This window comes from Saimiri boliviensis, chromosome 4 (genome assembly GCF_048565385.1).
Source record: "Saimiri boliviensis isolate mSaiBol1 chromosome 4, mSaiBol1.pri, whole genome shotgun sequence".
NCBI classification, from domain to species: domain Eukaryota; kingdom Metazoa; phylum Chordata; class Mammalia; order Primates; family Cebidae; genus Saimiri; species Saimiri boliviensis.
In genome coordinates, this window is record NC_133452.1 from 11864595 (window position 1) to 11885522 (window position 20928).

At 39.7% G+C, this 20928-nt stretch overlaps 1 protein-coding gene across 3 annotated transcripts in view; it reads right to left on the reverse strand.

Moving 5' to 3' along the window:
* TULP4 (TUB like protein 4) overlaps positions 1–20928 on the reverse strand; it is a 287703-nt gene that overhangs the window by 196939 nt on the left and 69836 nt on the right. The window contains exon 2 of one of the 3 annotated variants that reach the window (XM_039467723.2): positions 17880–20088. In XM_039467723.2, coding sequence (XP_039323657.2) covers positions 17880–18131 — 252 coding nt within the window. In that variant the 5' untranslated portion in view covers positions 18132–20088. Of the gene's footprint in view, positions 1–17879; positions 20089–20928 lie in introns of those variants that run through there. The other 2 variants (XM_074397192.1, XM_074397191.1) reach the window with 2 other exon arrangements.

The following is a 20928-nucleotide window of genomic DNA, read 5'->3' on the forward strand; positions in this document are numbered from 1 at the left end:
CACCCCTGCATGGGCCATTCACTTTGAAGGCCCTCTGCCCACACACCACCACTACCATGTATTGATGGCCTCCTCCTCTGCCTGCACTCCAAAGAATAATTTACTGATTGGCAAACAACTCTAGACCAGCTCTAGTCTGGCTAAACCAACAAACTTCTGTGTTATGTGCTAGGCTGAATCCAAATAAGATCTGAACCCCTTCCAAGTTTATCCTCCTTTGCGTCCTCTCCTTCAGCCCTAGGGTACCATACAGAGTCTCTTTAAATCTTACAGCTTCTATCTTTTCAGTTAATAATTCTTTTTTTTTTTTTTTTTTTAAACAGAGTCTTACTCTGTAACTCAGGCTGGAGTGCAGTGGCGCAATCTTGGCTCACTGCAACCTCCACTTCCCAGGTTCAAATGATTCTCTTGCCTCAACCTCCTGAGTAGTTGGGATTACAGGCGTGCGCCACCATGCCTGGCTAATTTTTGTATTTTTAGTACAGACAGGGTTTTACCATGTTGGCCAGGCTTGTCTTGAACTCCTGACCTCAGGTGATCTGCCCACCTCAGCCTCCCAAAGTGCTGGGATTACAAGTGTGAGCCACCATGCCTGGTAGTTAATAATTCTTTACATTAAACTTTCCCTGTTTAACCTACTATGTGGTTTTCGTCTCCTAATTGCACCCAGACTGCTACTGAATGTGTGTATGTAGGTATGCATATATATATATATGTGTGTGTGTGTCTGCTGAACGAGTCTAGCAGCAAATATATTCCAGGAACAATGAGTACCTCTAAAGGCCAGATGTTGGTTTCTAATACCATTTCCCACTGAAACAGCATTCCTCAGAGAACTTACTGCTTCCAGACCCAGGGAAGGGTAAATACATGATGCTGAAACATCTTGTTAAGCTAGAAAATAAATAAAGAGGTACCCACCCACCACTGCCAGTGAATGGGGTACACCAAAAAAACACATGAGCCAACTTAAAGGAGCTCCTGCTGACCAAATCTGGGACTCTCTGACCAAATTTGAATCCAAATAATCAAATGAAATAATCATTGAAGAAAAAAGTAGAACTACTTGAGTTCACAGATAGGTGGGTGGGTGGACAGGGACAACAAGAGGCTCTTGCTTACATTTGTCAGCTGCCAGTATTCATGGAGGGAGTACCAGAATTGGAAAATCATCCTTTTTGCAATCATTATAGAAAAGATTGGCTCATGGAAGAATCATCAAAGGATCTTAAATCTAGGGAAGAAATTCTGATAAGGAATAGGATATTTGCACAGCTTTGAAGTTCTCTCTCCACAGATTGTTTATCAAATATAGGGGTAAAAAAACAGTAACAACACAGCTGAGAAAACGAACAGCACTTTGGCCAGGTGATCAAAAAGAGTATCACCAATGAGAAGCCATAGCTACTCTGCACAGACCTCCACATGTGACACCCTGAAGAGGACACATCATTTATGTAGTATTCTGGCTTGGGATGATTAACCTGAATTTAATTAACAAAAAAAAAATAAATGAATAAATAAACACAAAATACCAAACATTCTATTAAAAAGAAAGAGAAGCATTATTCTAAAAGGTCAATGTCATGAAACGTAAGGAAAACCTGAAGAGCTGTTCCAGACTACAGGGGTCTAAAGATACCTAACAACTAAATGCAGTGCATGGTCCTAAACTGACCTTGTGTAGAGAAATAAAGAAAAACTATAAAGGATATCTCATCAGTTGACAAAAGTGGAGTATGGAGAACAGTTTAAGTATTGAATTTGTGTTAAATTTCCTGAAGTTGATAACTGTGCTACAGTGGTTATGGGAGAGAATGTTCTTGTTCTTAGGAAATACACACTGAAGTATTTTAGAGTAAAGGACCAAGATGTATACTCTCAAATGATCCAGCAGGAGAGAACATCTCATATATATGAGACATAGAAAGACAGAGAGTGTATTGTGCACATGGGAGTGCAAAGGATAGAATAAAGCAAAATGTTAATAGCTGAATTTGAGTAAGAATATTCTTTGTACTTTTTTCCAACTTTTATGTAAGTTTGAAATTATTTCCAAATAAAAGAGTTTTAAAATGCCTTTTATCCAAGGTCCTATCAGACATTCATTAACAAGTTCTCTGGGTAAGCATTCAGCCCTGCCACAGCCCTCAAAAAGAGACTTATCTAAAACTACACAGTCCAATATGGTAGCTACTAGCCACATGTGGCAACTGAGCACTTGCCAGGGCTAGTGTAAATTGAAATGTGCCAGATTTCAAAGACTTTGTATAAAAAAAAAAATTGGTTATCAAACTAATAATTTTTATATCAACTACATGCTAAAATATTTTAGCTATGAGTTAAAGTATATTAAAATTAACTTCACCTATTTCTTTTTACTTTTTAATGTGTCTATTTAAAACTTAATATTACATATATGGTTTATATTGTTTCTATTGCCCAGTGCTGATTTAAAACATAATAATGCTTTTTTTAAAAAAGAGGTATTGATCACTTAAACAAGTATTCCATTCCTAGGCGAAAATCTCAATTGATATCACAGAGTCTGACTCCCCTAATGTGTTTTCAATCTTGAAAATAGATAGTTAGGTTTTTTTAAGCATAATTAAAGGAAATAAATAAAATCTAAATAAAAAAATAAAATCTAAAATTGTGAAAAATATCAAGTGAATGGATAGACAATAGATGGTTTTTACACTTTTGTTTTTTATATAAAATTCACTTCCCAAGTCCTAAACATTAACTCATAGTGTCTTACAAACAAAGTCATCAAACATTTATTTCTGCTACCAAGGAGTTTACAAAATAGACCAAACTCACAAGAATGGTGCTTTTGAGGTTATTCTTTTTTTTAATATTAAGGTTCTGATTAATGAACTCTTTCTTTAACTCTAAAGATTTAAGAAGCAAAGAGAGAGAAGAATAGAGCTAAAACATAAACAACTGGGTTTTGCCTTAAACACTGTTACAGGGATTATTTACAGGGAGGAAAAAGAAAGGTTGGAAGTGAGCCTGAATAGAAGGATAAAGTCCCTAAGATAGAGACAATTTCCTCTGTATTTTAGTAGACCAAATCTAACTAGGCCAAGTGGAAAAAACAACACGTCAGTAAGAATTCCCTAAAACAGCAACAATGGGGAAGAGAAACCAAATGTAAGTTGCCAGAGGGTACAATAAAAACACCCAGCAATATAATCTTGGGCAAAATGCACAGGTGTGTTTGTTTTGGAAGTTTGGAGTCAAGAATGTAGGTGGACCCAGTTGGAAACACCAAACTGTTGCACAGTACAAATTCTCGTGTTTTTCCTTGTGGTACCCTTCCCACTCCGTCCTATACCATATCCAAGAGATATGACCAATTTCTAGACAAAAACCTCCTAGTAAAATAGGATACCCACTGCCCAGTGCACTAAGGACTCATTTCTGTGTTTCTGATTAAAAGCCTCTTTGCTGAAGGCCCAATCGGTAGCTCCACGCAGAGCTGAGGCCCAAAGTCAAGCTCTGCGGGCTTGCAAGGAGACAGGCAGATGAATGAACTCTGCACAAGATGCAGTCCAGAATGCCTTGCAGATTAGGCACATTAGTGCCCAGTGTCCCAGAATCCCAAACCTGTAACAGTACTGGCAAAAGCCTCTCCTCCCCATACAGCCGGGACACCTCCTACCTGATACCAACCCCTCACCTGCCTCCTGCCTCACATTCCAGCCCCACATTTAGCAACCATGAGGGTGCTCCTCTCCCCTGCTGAGCCATAAGAGATGTAACCAGGCAATTCTTCTCTCCACTAACATCAGGCACTGAAGGGTTATTCTCTGGGTTAGCCACAACTAGTCTTGGGAATCTCAGGCATAGCAGAGATGGTGACAAGGATTGAAAAAAAGAATGATGTAGTGAGAAGCCGAATGCATACAATCTACAAGGTTCCTGAGTTCAATTGCAGCTCTGTAAATTAGCAGAGATGCCTTACTTTGAGCAAGCTGCTTGATATCTCTGTACCTCACTTTCCTCATCTAAAAAAATGATGACAATAACAGTTGCAAAGCTGCAGAGCTGATGTGAGGACTGAGTGAGCTATAGCACTTAGGATGGTGTCTGGTACAGAGTAAATAATCAGTATTAGCTCCTCCTCCTCCCTCCTGCTCCTCCAACTTCTATTTAAGTAGCTGTAGCTCTTTCCCAGCACACACGCGCGAATGTGCACCTGCGCATGCGCGCGTGCGCGCGCGCGCGCGCACACACACACACACACACACACACACACACACACACAGAGGCTCTCACAGCGCTGACAACAGGAGTATATTCACAGGCATGTGATTGGAAGTTTCTTATTGAAAGAAATTGAACCACTTTGGAGAAAGCTGTTTGGATGCTGACATTTGGCAGTTCCAAGAAAACAGCTGGTTTTTCCCCAGATCATTATATAAATATAATAAAGCCCACCAGCTAAACACCACCTACACACGCACGCACACACGCACACACACACACACACACACACACACACACACAGCACAAGATGCCAAAGAGATTCGGATGCACTGTTTTTACATTTGAATAAATATTCAAGGATCATTAAACGTTTAAGGAAGACCTCAATTACAAAAAATCTGAGCCGTGGTGGTCAGACTGATACAGAAATCACCCCTATACACACTCACATAAACCTCTAAAAAAAAAGCCTCAAGAAAAGCAGATCTAATGCATGGAGAAAAAAAATTTGTTTAATACCATAATTTGTATACTCACAGAGGTATGAAAAAATATAGTGCCCATAAAATAAGAACTGGAGCAGCCAATGGATTAGAACAAGGTGATAGAAATAAAAAACATCATGGCTCTCAAATAATTTTGATTCGAAAAGCTTGAAAAATAAAGTAAGGAAATCTCTCAGAAAGTCAAACACGTAAAACTTTAAAAATTAAGAAGTTATTCTAAGAGGTTAAACATCTGACCAGTAAGTTAGAAAAAACAGAGAAAATCCAGGATGCAGGTGGGTAGTAATTAATAAAGCAACAACCACCACAAAAATGTCCTGAAACTGAAGAACACTGTTTCCACCAAACATTACCTGAAAAAAAGTTACTAAAGCACACCATTATGAAATTCCAGAATACCTAGGAAAAATAACAGATGTAGAAACTTCCAAATTTTTAATAGGTCACATATAAAGGACTTACAGGAATAATGGCCAATTTTAAAAGCCCTCCTCATGTGTCAGCTCCTTCTCTAAATGCTTAGATATAGCAACCAACTTAAATCCCACATGAGGAAAGTACTACTTATAAATCCATTTAGAAAACTGATACAGTCATCCATTGGTATACAAGGGCAATGGCTGCAGGACTGTGCACATATCCCCAAATTCTCATGCACTGAAATCCTGCAGTCAGCCCAGAAGAACCTGAGTAAACACAAGTGGATTTTGTATGTAATCCCCTCCATAGAAACATGGATTTTGCATCCTGTGAATACTGTATTTTTGATCCCTATTTGCTCGAAAAAATTCCACATATAAGTGGATCCACAAAGTTTAAATCCATGATGGTCAAGGGACAACTATAAAGATAAATCAGATAACATCTATGAAGTCATGGCATTACTAAGTGATGGAGCTAGAATGTAAACTGAGTCTACATTCAAGCTCCAGGGCTTGAATTCTTAACTACTATGCTTCTCACTAAAAACTCCAGAAATCTGAAGACAAAATTCTAAAGAAAACTACCTAGAAATCTGTGCCCAGCTAAACTATCAAGTGTGAAAGCAGAATTAGGACATTTATAGAGATTAAAAAGTCTTATAATTTATGACTTACAAATACTCTTTTAGGAAGATACTGGAGATTAAGTTCCCAAAAAAAGGAGTTAAACCAAAAAAGACAAAAACACAAGATTCAAAAAAAACAAGATGTGGCAGAAGTAGGGGGCAAAGACAATTCCCAAGATGACGATTAAAATGAAGTTCAGGAAATCACCTGGGCAGCAGGCCCACTGAGCAACCAATCTGGAAGGCAAAGGATGACAAAGGACTAGCAGGTGGAGGTCTTCAGGAAAAAAACAAAACCTTAAGGAACTGAAAAACCATCTAATTGGTCTGAATGTATGAAATTATACTGAAGATGTAGGAAGATTTTGCAATAGATTAAGAAACTAAACCACTGGGGGGAAATTTTTATCCTGAGGGGAAGAAAAGGGTTAAATAATAAGGGAATACAATCATAGTACCCTACTTGGCTCATCTGGGAATAAGAGTGACATAAATAGTATAAACACTGAATAATAACGAATACTTATGATACAGCAATACTGGGATGATTAGATATTAGGGAAAAGCTAGGCTGAGTGACTATGAAAGAAAGAGAAGCAAGTTAAACCTCCGCCCAACAAGATGGGAATGAAGTCAACAGACAAATCCTAAAATGTGATTCATCAGAAAGATAGTAATATGAGTCTTTGTTAAGTGGCCAGGACAAGAGGTGGGAGGAGCGGGGAGACAGGAGTTTAAACACTGCTATTTTTCCTTCTTAGCATTTTCCCATATGTATAACTATTATTGTGATAAAAAATAAAAATTAACTCACACTACTGACCTTTGGTATAAAAATAGATAAGCTAGTTTAGGTGAAATGAAATTCTAACTTAAATATAAAACAACAGTTCCATTTCTGCCTCTTTGCTAGAAAAGTTCCTTGTTCAAAATAAGAATTCATAAGGCATTTAAAAGAAGAGCTGTTCCTCAAATCCCTTCAGTCTACAATAACTGGCTATAATTAAGAGTTAGCCTGATGTATACGCTATCATAGTATCCTGGTGACTGACATCTGCTGCTTACTTAAGACTATTATTTCCATAATTGATTAAGTATAGCCAGTGCTCTCAACTCTCAGTTATCTACATTGGTGAATAAATGCACTGAATTGAATGGTAATTTTAATACTCACACTTGATTTTTCAACAATTCTATTTGAATATGAGTCTTCTTACGGTCTTGGAATACAACCCAGACCAAAAGCACAGTCTTTCATACCACAAACTTTTTTTTTTTTTTTTTTTGAGATGGAATCTTGCTCTGTCACCCAGGCTGGAGTGCAGTGGTGTGATTCAGCTCATTGCAACCTCTGCCTCCTGAGTTCAAGCAATTCTCCTGCCTCAGCCTCCCGTAGCTGGGACTACAGGCGCATGCCACCACACCCAGCTAATTTTTTGTATTTTTAGTAGAGATGGGATTTCCCAGTGTTAGCCAGGATAATCTCAATCTAGGCTTCCCAAAATGCTGGGATTACAGGCATGAGCCACCATGCCCAGCCCTTCATGCCACAAACATTTATTACTATCATTTATTACCATGACTTTTTATGTCTGGTCCCCTCTGCCCATCCAGCTTTGCTTTCCACTACTCTCCAACACCTCACCAAACTCTTCCATGTCCAAAACACACACCACAGTCATATGCATAACTCTGTTTAAGGGTGCTTCTTACCTTCACCTTCTGAAGCAGTGTCTTGGAGATTTAAAAACACACAGACATAAATTCAAATCTCAGGTCAGCCATCATGTGGCTCTGCAATCTCCTTAACATCTCAGAAACTCAGCTTCCTCAACTATATAGCAAGGATATTAATACAAAGCTGTAAAGAGTTGTTATGAGGGCTAAATAATGAACATAAAACCAAACACACACACAAATTATGGGCATATATATGCAGCAATTGTCATCAGCGGTAACAACATTATATCCATGCAAATGATATCCACCCTCTGACGCACATAATATGCTATCCATCTGGGCAGGAACAGTGCCTTTTTAATCACTGTAGAGCCAAAGCCCAACATCGTCCAGCTTAGAGCAGGCTCTCAAATGTTTATGGAACCAAAATGAATATTAAGGTCCGGCTCATTCCCTGACTCCCGCAGGAAGCCTCCCTGACCACACTGGTCTGCAGTGCTTCATCCTCTGACCTACTACAGCGCTCTGCAGTACTTCAGAAAAGTAAAACATCTGCCACCCATTTCTTCAGGCTTGGTCTAAAAAAAGAAGACAGACTCACCAGGACAATGAAGTTAACTATGGCTATATTCAGGGAATGTAAGAATATTTTTAAAATACCTACTTGACTTCATTCATACACTGCTCTACCCTTGCAGTCCCCTATACAGATCCTTTCTTTCAGTGTTCCCACTCAGGAAATCCTTAGTAATAAAGTTGGCAGATGAAAGCGGATCATCCACCAAATTCTAGTAAGTGCATTTTATCGGTTTAAATTCCTTTCCAGGGTAAAAATCGTAGGCAATTTCAGTTATTCATTTCGCTCAATGCAGTAAATTTATCTGAAAAAAAAAAAAAACACAGTTAAGTCCTCACTTAACTTCATGGATAGGTTCTTAGAAGCTGAACTTTAAGAATGACCTGCATAATGAAAATAATTTTACCTTAAGCTAATTGATAGAAACAAGAGTAAAGATCCTACGTATACACTACATACTATATGTCATTTTGCTTAAAGTTGCAGTTTCCAAGAACCTATCAACAATATTGACAACTTACTGTATAGAAAAGTCTGAGGGGTTGTGGTTTTGCAATTCATATCTAAAACATTATATGGTCTTGAAATCTGCCATGCACATCAGTGAAGCTACAAACATTCAACAATAATGTAGCCCTGAGCTTCTCAGCCCCTATTACTACCTACAGATGATCCCAACGAGGACTTTTCTCCAACTACACCCTCTCTGGATTCAATGCACCTCCGGGAGTGGGGCAGACCTCCTGTAATGGAATACCGAAATGCACTACCTAGGAAGGAAACAAAGCAGACGTGGTCACCTAGCACGCTAAAATATGCTCACACAAACAGAAACATTGCTTTACCAGAAGAATCGCATAAATTGAGTCATTAATGCTGAGTCACTAATAAATTATCTCTAACTCAGGTCACGAACACATGATTATGTAACTTTTCAAACTTGACTACAACCACATGCAGAATACATTAAGCACAGAAACAATCATATCTGAGCACTTGCATAAGTCAAAGTATCAAGGCAGCACCCTGCTTTAACCATCTGCCATGGATGGAAATTAATAAAAGGTGTAGCATGCTCAGATGGATAAAATCCCTATTACAAACCACAAACATTTCACAGCACAGTCAAAAGGCGCAAGGAACATCACTGCCCGTCCAACAAGGGCAATTTTGTTCCAGGGCAGGAAAAAATGCATAGGTCCTTGTCCTTGTCAGCCAGGTTCCAACACCATCTGATGAGGTGAGTACAGTCACATGCTTAGGTTGGGGCTGGGGAACAAAGTGTCCTTAATATCTCTCAAAAATGTGGCTTCATGTTGCATCACTGAGAAAAGTACTAAATCATAGGTATTTCTCAGGGTCCTGCTCAAAGGTCATCTTTACCACACAATCTCTAGGAAGCCTCATTCTTCATTCTTTGAACAATTCAAAGCTTTGCACTTCTCTTCCTAACGGAAATGCAAATAGAGGAAGGAGAATTACACACTTTGCCTTCATGCTAGACTGTAGATTCCATGAGGTTTAAGCTGGGATTTCTCCTGCCCCCGCTAAAGCACACGGCACACAACAGAGATGCAGTAAATGCCTGTTAATGCATGTGTTTTCAAATCTAAACTGAGAAACAAAAATCAACAAACACTGTTTCTGGCCTCATGAGTCAGAACAGTAATTGAATTTCCAGGTACTAATTGGTATTATGAGGACTGGAAAGGAAGAATGAATACACCTAAGTACAAAGGGTATAAAGTACTTTAATATTTCATCACTTACATACACGGCACTTCTACCATTTTCGCAGCCCTTCCAAAAACATAATATCTCAGATTCTACAACTCTGATAGAACAGAATTATTATTTTCAATTTACTACTGACTTGGGTAAACTAATGACTTGAATGACTTGGACAGGTAAAGCTAGAACTTCTTGGAATCAAGACATGGAAAAACAGAAACAGAAAGGAGAAAAGAACGGGCCATCACTAAAGGAAAGAAAACAGCCCTCCATCATATCCACCATTATAATACCCTAGCTGGTCATCACAAATCCACTACAAATCACTTTCCGTGTAGAATTTATAAGAGAGATAAAAGAGCTACAGTGAGTTTTTGCTGGCTTTAATCCAAAATGAGTCAACTTTTCTAACTAGAACTGTTGTACAGACTGTTAAGTAAGTGAAATACTGTGTAAATGTTTTAAAGTCAGATGGTTTTCTAATCTCTCCGAATGTTAATAAAGCTGGTCATCACAATGCGCAGTAAGATGGACATAAAACCTGGCTTGCCAGTCCCCAGTGGCTCTGGGCCTTCTTCAAAAGAGGGTGGTGAATCAGACAAAGGAGGGTCTTTTCAACTGCAAGGGAAACCATCCTTACAATCTAGAAATTCCCATTCTTTCTGGAATTAAGACGTGTCACACAGCGTTTTTAGGGGGAAAAAAAGTACCTTAGCAATAAATTGTTTATGGTATTTTAAAAACACTTAAAAAACTCAATATACATTGTTAAGGAGAGTCCTCCACAATGGGAAAATGGTAGAGTTTAAGTCAAGAGATTCATGAGGGGGTTTGTGCTAGGCATGGTGGTAAAGGAAGACAAAAGAGAGCACATTTCAGATATTACCTGGAAGTCAGATACAGTGGGAAGTCTTGCTAATAACAAGATTTGGGGACAAGGAAAGTGCAGGGAGATTCCTGAGTTGTGAGCTTGACTAATTGCCTAGACTTCGGCCATCTACTAAAATGGGGAAACAGTGCATGGAACTCATCTGGGGGTTCAAGGGGCAGGGGGGAACTGAGTTCTGTCTGGGTGATCTACAGTCTGTGAGCCCTGATTGGTGTCCACTTTTGTATCTCATATATCAAGTTGGAGAATGAAGTCTGGAACTAGAAGGAGATGGCAGACAGACATAGATATTTGGAGTCATCAGCATGTAGGTAGATTTAAAAGCCAACACAGAGAGGAAATATGGAAAAATATACATGCCTGGTGCCTTCTAACATTTAAAGATGAGGCAGGCACACACACACACACACACACACACACAAAAAAAAAAAAAAAAAAAAGAAAGAAAGAAAGAAAGAAAAAGAAAAACGGCAGAGCCAGCAAAAAAGAATGGAATGCAGAGGCCAGAACAGTAACAGGAAAACCAGGAGAGCCTGCTATCCTGGAAAGTGAGAGAAGGCAACATCTCAATTCTACTGATGCTACTGAGACATCAAGTGCAGTTTAAAAACAAAAACAAAATGCCAAAAACCTGCAAGCTTAGCAACGTGTGGTCATTGAGTAGATAATTTCAGCAGAACAAGGAGAGAAAGCACACTGAAGTGGCCTAAAGAGTTAAAGGAATTTTTTTAAAAATAAATAATTGATATTCTAAACAACAGGAGGTAAGAAAGTTAAGACTGACAGGGTACACTGATCTTCCAGTAAGTCTTACCAAACAAGGCAAGCAGACAACTACAATAAAGCATTATCAGTGCAACCAGAGATGTCTGTTCAGTGTACAGGAGAGACAAGGCGCAGGACCAGATAAAGCATCTCAGAGAAGGTATAACCAATCCAAGAATTCAGGCGAGACCATTGCTATCGTGGATATGTCCTTATAATGAAACCAAGTCCTGCAAATACACATGACTGCCTGCTTATTAAGTCAAAAAAAAATCCTGTTGGCTGGGCATGGTGGCTCATGCCTGTAATCCCAGCACTTTAGTAGACTGAGGCGGGAGGATTACCTGAGGTCAGGAGTTCGAGACCAGTGTGGCCAATGTGGCAAAACCCCATCTCTACTAAAAATACAAAAATTAGCCAGGTGTGGTGGTGGGCACCTGTAGTCACAGCTACTCTGGAGGCCTGAGGCAGGAGAAAGGCTTGATCCTGGGAGGCAGAGGTTGCAGTGAGCTGAACTTGCACCATGGCACTCTAGACTGGGTGACAGAGTGAGACCCCTATCTCAAAAAAAAAATCCTGTTAAATGACAATCAGTACTAACCTTGACTAATTTGCATGACATCTACAATATCTATAAGAAATTGTTTTATAGAATAAAAACATTCTCAAGTAACTACTTTCTGAAATAATCATTATAGAACATAGTCATTTGGCCTGACACACCTGCCTACCTGTTGGGGACTCTCTTAAAAGAAAAAACTCATCTTTCCTGAATTACCTTCACCGTAAAAGGACAAATAATTCTAAGAAAGCATCACTTCTCAGCCAGCCACGAAGACACCCCCTTGGAGTTTCAGTAGGTAAGCACACATCTATTCCTCTTCTGTAACACTGCTATCAAAGGTTTCAAAAGACATAATGTCAAAAGGATTATTCTATTTCTGTCCCCAAATGCCATAGAAAGTTGCTTTGGGAAAAGTAGGTTTGGTTGATCACCTTTTGTGGTAGTGGTTCTTTATGAAAGGTACTTTCAGGATTGAGGGTGGGAACATATTTTGACCATCTGATTAAACCCATTAACATACTTACCAAATATGAAACTATTCATTACAGGTTAAGAATTCCTCTACTATATGTTTCACTCCAGCAAATATAGCTTATATCATTTTATCACAAATTTCTAACAACAGAATACATGTTGTGAGAAAGGCAAACTAGTCTTGAAGACCAGACACAAACACTTACCACAGTATTTAATTTCAGATTCAATTTATCTAACTGAATAAATTTATAATTCCAAAACTGTTAGGAAGATTTGTTAAATACATAATATAAAACAGATTTTATGTACTAGCTGAGGGTGAAATAAATTATCTTTCATTCAGATTTTTTTCCTTTTTAACTCAGTTATGAAATTAGCAGACCACTACTACGTCTGACACCTTCAATTTAGTCATGTTCCATGGCCAGAAATAAAATCTTGCAACAGTTCTTCCAGCAGTGTTCTTAAGGCATGGCCAGTGGGGACACAAGGTTTTTTTTTTGCTTCTTGTGGTAGTGTTGTATTGGACCGAGCATAGAAAGTCAACACCAAGACAAAAGTATGCCAAATTGCAGGGTTTTATTGTGCCGGCGGCCACGGAGGACTCGAGTCTCTCCAAACCATGGCGGGGAAAAGGAGGGTGCCTATACTTTTTATACCCGAAAAGCCACCTTGGGAGTGGGGGTGAAGAGCAGGGATGGGGCTTCAGACATTCGGAGGGCTAGTGGATTTTGTAACTCATCTCCTGGGCGGAGACGGGGATCCGGACAACCTGAGGGATCGGGGACTTTTGTCATTCCGTTTGTCACTTAAGTGGTTTACAGAAGTCAAGATAAACATTAGTTTTTACATTATCTTGGTAGGATAGAATTTACAGACCTTAGTTACTTATTACAAGTCACAGGAGCCAAGATGGTATTAGCTCAGGATGCTTATTTTGGTTATTACAAAGGTTAGCAACTTTGGCAGTTACTGATAAGAGAAGGTAGCAGCTTTACCTTTTTGCATTCTGCAAAGTAAACTAGCAGCTGTATTTACAGAGGCCAAGGCCAGCAGTTATTGTGAGGAGAATGAGGCAGCTTTTACAACTTATTTTAAAAACAGCTTTTTCTTTTATAAAATGGCATTGCTCAGGTTCTAACTTTAGGGTAGCTGTGCTACAGTAGAAGGGAGTAAGGATAAGGTAATTAAGTAATGGACAGATATGAATTAAATGTCAGCCTTCCTGGAAATGAAAAACAAATTAAATAAAACCCAAGGTTTATTTTGATGATTCCCTTAAATGAAGACAAGAGTTCACAATCCCTGATTCAAAATCCTCACAGGCAAGTATTTTGAATTCAAAATTTTTTAAACCTTAGAAAAGTCCTACAAGGGCAGTTCCCGACAATCTAATGCCACCCACAGGTCTGGGCAGCCCCCATAATAAAACACAGTATTTCTGCAGCTGAAGTGATGGGATAATAACAATCAGCAGCTTCGCATCAGTCCAGGTCAGTTTTTGCCAAAAAATCAATTATACAAAAAACTTGCTATTTTCAGAGCCCTTAGGTTTAACAATTGTGAGCTGGGCACAGTGGCTCTTGCATATAATCCCAGCACTTTGGGAGGCTGAGGTGGGCAGATCACTTAAGCCCAAGAGTTTGACACCAGCCGGGGCAACATGGCAAAACTCTGTCTCTACAAAAAAAAAAAAAAAAAATCTGTTTTGATTAGCTGAACATTGTGGCACGTGCCTGTAGTGTGCACCTACTTGGGAGGCAGAGGTGGGGGGGATCACTCAAACCCAGGAAGCAGAGGCTTCAGTGAGCAGGGATCATGCCACTGCACTCCAGTCACTCCAGTCTGGGGAAAAGAGTGAAGCTCTGTCTCAAAAATTAAAAAAAAAAAAAAAAAAAAAAAGATTTAACAACTGGGGATAAGGAATTGAGGACTTGTATTTAACACAAGTTTTAAGAAAATAAGTTTTAACAAAATGTTAAACCCCTAGATTCCAGTTCTCCTCCATACAAGCTGCAGGAATTTAGGCAGGTTATTTAACATCTTTAAAGCCTGAATATTCTTCCCTATAAAACAAAAATAATGATCTTCCCATGAGTCTGCTGTGAATCATATGAGGTAATTAAGTTGGAAGATGCTTGAAACCACGTTGGGCACTGGGCAGTAGGATGACCATCTCAGTTTGCCTGAGATTTTCCAAGTATCAACACCAACGGTCCCACATCCTGGAAACCCAGCAGAGTTGGTCACTCTTCTTGGCAGGCATTCAGTAAACAGCACGTATTCTTTTTTTGCGGGGTTGGTGGGGACGCGGGGGAGAGTAGAGACAGGGTCTCACTATGTTAACCAGGCTAGTCTTGCACTCCTAACCTCAACCAATCGTCCCATCACGGCTTCCCAAAGTGCTGGGATTACAAGCATGAGCCACCACCCCCAGCTAAATGGAACACATTCTAACAAGAACAGAAATTTACTAAAAGTAAAAATGCAACATGAAAAAAAATCAAACAAAACCGTTTCAACAGTGAGAGAGTCAGACCACTGTCTGCGAATTAGAATCCTCTCTTATGTGGTAGGCAGAATTCTAAAACCACACTCTGGTGTGCATGCCCAGTATAATCTCCTCCCCAGGAGTGGAAGTGAGCACGGCCTGCGCAGGGGAGCCACTTTTTAGACACGGAAAGTCAGAAAGATTTGAAGCTACAGCAGATACTCTCCTTCTGGCCTTGAAAAAGGAAACTGCATGCTGTGGAGAGGGCCACATGGCTGGGACTAGTGAGGGCCTCTAAGACCTGAGGGCCTCAGTCCTACAACCACAAGGACCTGATTTCTGCCAACAACCTGAATGAGCTTCGAAGAAGGCCCGGAGCCTCAGAGGAGCTAGTAGTTCTGGCTGGTACCACGTTTCCCAGCCTGGGAAACCTAAGCAGATGCCTCAGACAGACCATATCAGGGCTTCAGAACTACAGAAGTGTGAAAATAGAAATGGGTAATGTTTTAAGCCACCAAGTCTGGGGTAATTGATTACATATGAATAAAAAAATTTTTTAAAGAGTATCCACGTCAAAGGTGCAGATATGTGTATTGGGGGGTGGGGGAGTGGGTACTGTGTACATGCCTGTATGTATATGCCCAATATATTAAGTATTTGTAAAACATAATTTCTTGCATAAAACCACTGTTTTTTAATAGAAAAAAGTTCAAATTCAAAAGAAGCTTCTTAATAAATTAAACTTGGTAGAAAAATGAATCTCAAAATACTCTTGGACTTATAACTAAAACTTTCATACATTGATGACGAGGTGTGAACAGTACAATCACTTTGGAAAATTGGCAATTTCTACTAAACCTAAACATATGCAACACTATGATTTAGAAATTCCACCTTCTGAATGCACAGGTCCATACAAAGACATGCACACAAATGTTCATAGCAGCATTAGTCATAACAGCCAAAAACTGGAAGCAATCCAAATACCCAGGAACAGGAGAACAAAAAAATCAGGTATCTTCCTTCAGTGGAAAATTAACATCAATTAAAAAGAACAAACTAATAATATATGTTAACAGGGATGAATCTCACAGATATCACATTGAGTGAAAGAAGCCAGACACAGAGAGTATGTAATGAAGGATTCCATTTCCATGAAGCAGTGACAGAAGTCAGAGTATGAGTTACTTCTCAGTAGGGGTGACCTAGGATCTGAATGTATGCATCCCCACAAAATTCCATGTTGAAACCTAATCCCCATTGTGGTGGTATCAAGAGATGGGGCCTTTGGGAGGTGATCAGGTCATGAGTGCTCTGCCCTCATAAATGGGATTCCTACCCTTATAAAACAGGCCCAAGGAAGCTCCCTTGCCCCTTCCACCATGTGAAGACACAGGAATAAGGTGCCATTTATGGAGCAGATTGCCCTCACCAGAGCGGGCAATGAACCTGCTGACATTTTGATCTTGGACTTCTCAGTCTTCAGAACTGTGAGATAAAATTTCTGTTGTTTATAGATCACCTAGTCTAAGGTATTTTGTTTTAGCAGCAGGAATGGACTAAGACAGGATGTAAATCTGGGAAGGAGCACCAAGTACCTGTAACTGGTGGTGGAAATGATCTGTATTTTGATCTTGTCAGAGTTTACATGGATGATCTTGTCAGAGTTTACATGGATGACAGCATATAAAAATAATCACTGAGAGTTAAGCTTAGCACACTTTACTGAAGGTTTATATTGCTATTATCTGAATGTTTGTGTGCCCCCAAAATTTGTATGGTGAATCTCCCTAGGCGATAGTAGTAAGAGGTAGGTGATTCAGTCATGAGAATGGAGCCCTCATGAATGGGATTAGTGGCCTCATAAATGAGGCCTCAGAGAGATGCTCATCCTCTTTCCATCAAGAAGAAATTAAAAAACCTACCATACTGGCTCCCTGATCTTGGGACTTTCAGCCTCCCAAACTGAGAGAAATAAATTTCTACTGTTTATATGCCATCCTGTCTATATTTTGTTATATAGCACAAATGGACTAAGACCTATACTTCAGAAATATTCCTGCTCCTTTACAATAGCTATTCAATAACCATTTAATGACATTTAAGATGCCTGAAATAATCATTAATTCCTCATTTTAAAAATACCCAAATAAGCTAATAAAGAGTAAAACATGAATATTGTGAAGGTGCTATACAAGTGTAACTTTGCAAGAAATTATCAATCATGCTCTTTTTAAAACACAATGCCTAACACTTAAGTATTGCTCAATAAATGCTGGTTGCATGAATTTCATACATAATCTCACTGCTTTTAATTTAGAAGCCCAGGAGGAATCTATATGTACACATACACAGCATAATAAACTCAGTATTATACACCCTATACATGTGAAAAACTACGTTTTTTGTCCATTAACTACTTCTTTCACCTCCAAGTACAAAAAAATACAAGCCAAGTGGTAAGCCATCACCAAAGAAACGTAAATGTTAATTGTGCAAGGTTTTCATTCTTCACACTGTCAGTCTTACATCAGAGGTGGAGGTAACTCTTTGCCATGCAGACTTGGAGCATGAGAAGTTGGTTAGGATCATCTCATTTAAGCCCCCACCCTGGTGAGAAAGCGCTCTAGCATCCCTACTGCTAGGCATCTGCCCATTGCCTGGACCCTTTGAGAGAGGCACTGGCAACTCTCATGCAGGGAGAGGAGAGCAGGGGTGCCAGGGACAACTGGCCCACTTGAGGTGGGGAGGGCTACTTTGAACTGTGTCCATCTCAGCATCTTTTCTGCCAGAGCATAAGAGACAGAACTCACAGCATGGGAAGTCTCACTTAGCAGCAAGTCTATGAAACTGAAATGAAGGAAGTTTTAAGTCCACAAGGGGCTCAAAAACACCACTGCAAGTGACCAAAACGTGAAATAAAACCATGGCTCACCTCGCTATTGTGGCCCCGGAGGTTAAAATTTATCCTCTGTGGAGTACTCCTGTCCCTGCGACAGTGGCTAGAGGTGAAAGTCACCCCAACCACTCCTCGTCCGTTGCCTGTAGCCAGCCAGCCCTCCTCGTAGTAGCGCCTCCTGCACACAGGCTTCTCCTTCTCACTCTTGGGGACACGCCCCTTCCAGGACAAACACAGGATGTTGGAGTCGCTGCAAAGCACAGGCCCATGTTCCACCGCTGCATACATACTTTCTTCAATGAACTGTTTTACTTAAAAAGTAATGCTAATGCTGTGAAATTTAAACCAATTTCTTTCATTGGTATAAATATTTCATTTTTGTGGTTTGCTTGTGTTGCTTTTTTTCCCCCTTTAAGACTGACCTGAATCTAATTAGAAGGTCAGTATTTATAAAGATCCACCAAATGCATAGTGAAAAAATTCCTCTATAAAAGATGATGGCAGTCTTCTAAGAAAAGGTAATGCTTAAAAAAACATAGGGTCCATTTTTATTTTCAAGTTCTCAGAGGAAGAACGTGCTGATCCTTTGGAGAAAGAGCATCGTTATTTAAGTGGTGATCAAGAAACTGTCTCCTTCTTTTTACTCCACTTGGTTATTCTCATTCAGCCTGAGATTCCAGTTTAGTGTAATATGATTCCAGAGACAAAGAGTTGCAAATACATAGATTTCAAGTAACTTAAGGCTTTAAGAATCCCTCTAGCTCAAATTTTTCTCTTCAAAGTTCGGAGGCAGGGACAGAATACACAGGATCATCTTCCTTCTGAAGCCACCCTCTAGCATGTTTTCTGAACTAGACAAATTGCTGCTAAAGCTGAAAAAGATTGCATAAAGGGAAAAAAAGGCACACAAACCGTGCAAAACAGACCAGAGTTTGTGCAGACAACAGTCCAAATTTTAGGAAGAAAAACAGACACTCTCCCCGTTGTTTCAGAACCAGGAACTTTCTACCTCAAAGCTTGGCCCTGTGTCCCCAGGGAATGCAGGGTTCCATCGGACTGCTCCTCCACCAGCCAGCGCACCCCTCAGTGCCACAGAGGCTGAAAGAAGGCCCTTTCCCCCAAGAAGCAGAACGTTCCAGCACCCTTACAGTGGTACCAGTGTTTGCCTTGGATGAGTCTTAGATTCTCTTGCTGACAAAACAGAGCCACACTTAAAGACTTTCTTTTGCTAGTCTCCCTTCTTGCTCCCCTAGTTAGCACCCCGCTTTTCTGTTTCTAAAGATCTTTTTCCATTTTGATGAAAAAGGCTAATCTTAGAATTAAGTCCATCAGGTCATCTTCTCATATGCAAGTCTTCTTGGACTTGACAGGGAAGATAATCCCTTAAAACAAAAGCAGAAGCCAGAGTCAGATTCCCCCAACTGTTTCCCTAGAGAGTGATGGTGTTTTGCTGATGGGTGCTTTCCTGTTCACATTCAGAGACTGTCTCCAAATACCACACCACTAGTCCAAGGAAAATAAAGCTCTGCTTGGATTTTCCTTGGTATTTATTTCATAAGTATTGGTTTCAATTGCTATTTTACAATATTATCCTACAGATGCAGGAAAAAAGGGGAAAACAATAAATTAAAATTTCTCAAATACAGTTAATTAAAACAGGTAAAGGAATCAGTTCATTATTCAAACTTGTCCCATCACACTCAAACTTGCTTTCCTCTAGCCATAACTACAGTAGGAGTTACTTTTCAGTCCAGAATTTTAATCCATCCAAATCACTAAACCCACTGAAAAATAAAGTGCAACAAGCACTGTGTGAGCCGCTGCAGCGTTTGAAATCACGCTTCTTCCTCGGTCACCTCCTCACTTAGTTCCTTCTTTAAGCTGGAGAGGTATTTTTGTGGCTTAATCTGTGCAAAATTTTTTTTCTTCTTTTTGCAGACTTTCTTACCCGTGCAGACCATATGGAAAATTGGCCATTAGTGATGTATTTTCCTCCCCAGGCTCCTGAGCCCAGTGGTATCAGGTTGCTCCATCTGATTCTTAAATTAATTTTAATCAGTTGTAAAACTCTCAAGTGTGCACAAGAATGAGCCTGTCTTCCTGTGTGAATGTGTAAGTACAGAAAGAAGGTTTTAAATGCACATAGACACACACTCTTCAACTGGCATACGAAGCGTCTGTTCTCCCAGTCATTTCAGGAACCATCAGATTATTCATGGCTGGAAGGCCCTGGAGTCTTACAAATCTGTTAAAAAAAAAAAAAAAGATATAAAAAAAACTTTAAAACACTGAAAAATAAAATTTTAAGAATAACTGCTGAAACTGAAATGAGAGACCCATCTTTACACTTACATCAAATGGAGCTACTGGCTGCACTGAACGGTAAAATCCAATAATCAAAAGGATACACACACACCTCACCTACTTCAAGACAACACACAACATATGAGAGCTCTGACTGCCATGAATTGTTGTATTAAATGTGTCAGTAGCTGGGCATATCTGAATGAAATCATTACTGCCATTCTTCCACACTGAACTGTCCTTTCTAAAATTCTGAACCCTGAATGTGAAACCTCCAAAGACCATGGTCAGTGTTTAAGCAGGCATCCTCAAAAAGGAGACTGAAATGACTCAGGCAACTTATCTGGATTGATTTTTTCACTATTACTAAAAGATATTCCCTCAAGACACAAAGCAAAGTAAGAGCCTTTAAAATTCATCCATCCCTGATGGCTGGCAGGTCTCAGAGCAAAGCACAGCTGTTTTCTAAGCTTTTAAGTAGACTATCAGCAATGAAGTTCTAGATGATCTATCTCTAGCAAATCCATCCCATCTTCATCCTACTGCTTAAAGTCCAGGCCGCATCACATCCTCTACAAACACTAGAACATTCTGTCCCTAACTTACTTATCCCACCCTCCTTCCATAAGGCAGAGTGACCTTTCTGAAATGTAGCAGTGACCCTCTCAGTCCCCTGGAGCTAGCTGAAGCAGCCCAGCCCCATCCCCAAAGGACCTGGACACTGCAGGGCTAGGGAGCGCCCAGGTGTCTGCATTTCTAACAAGGTCCCAAGAGATGCTAA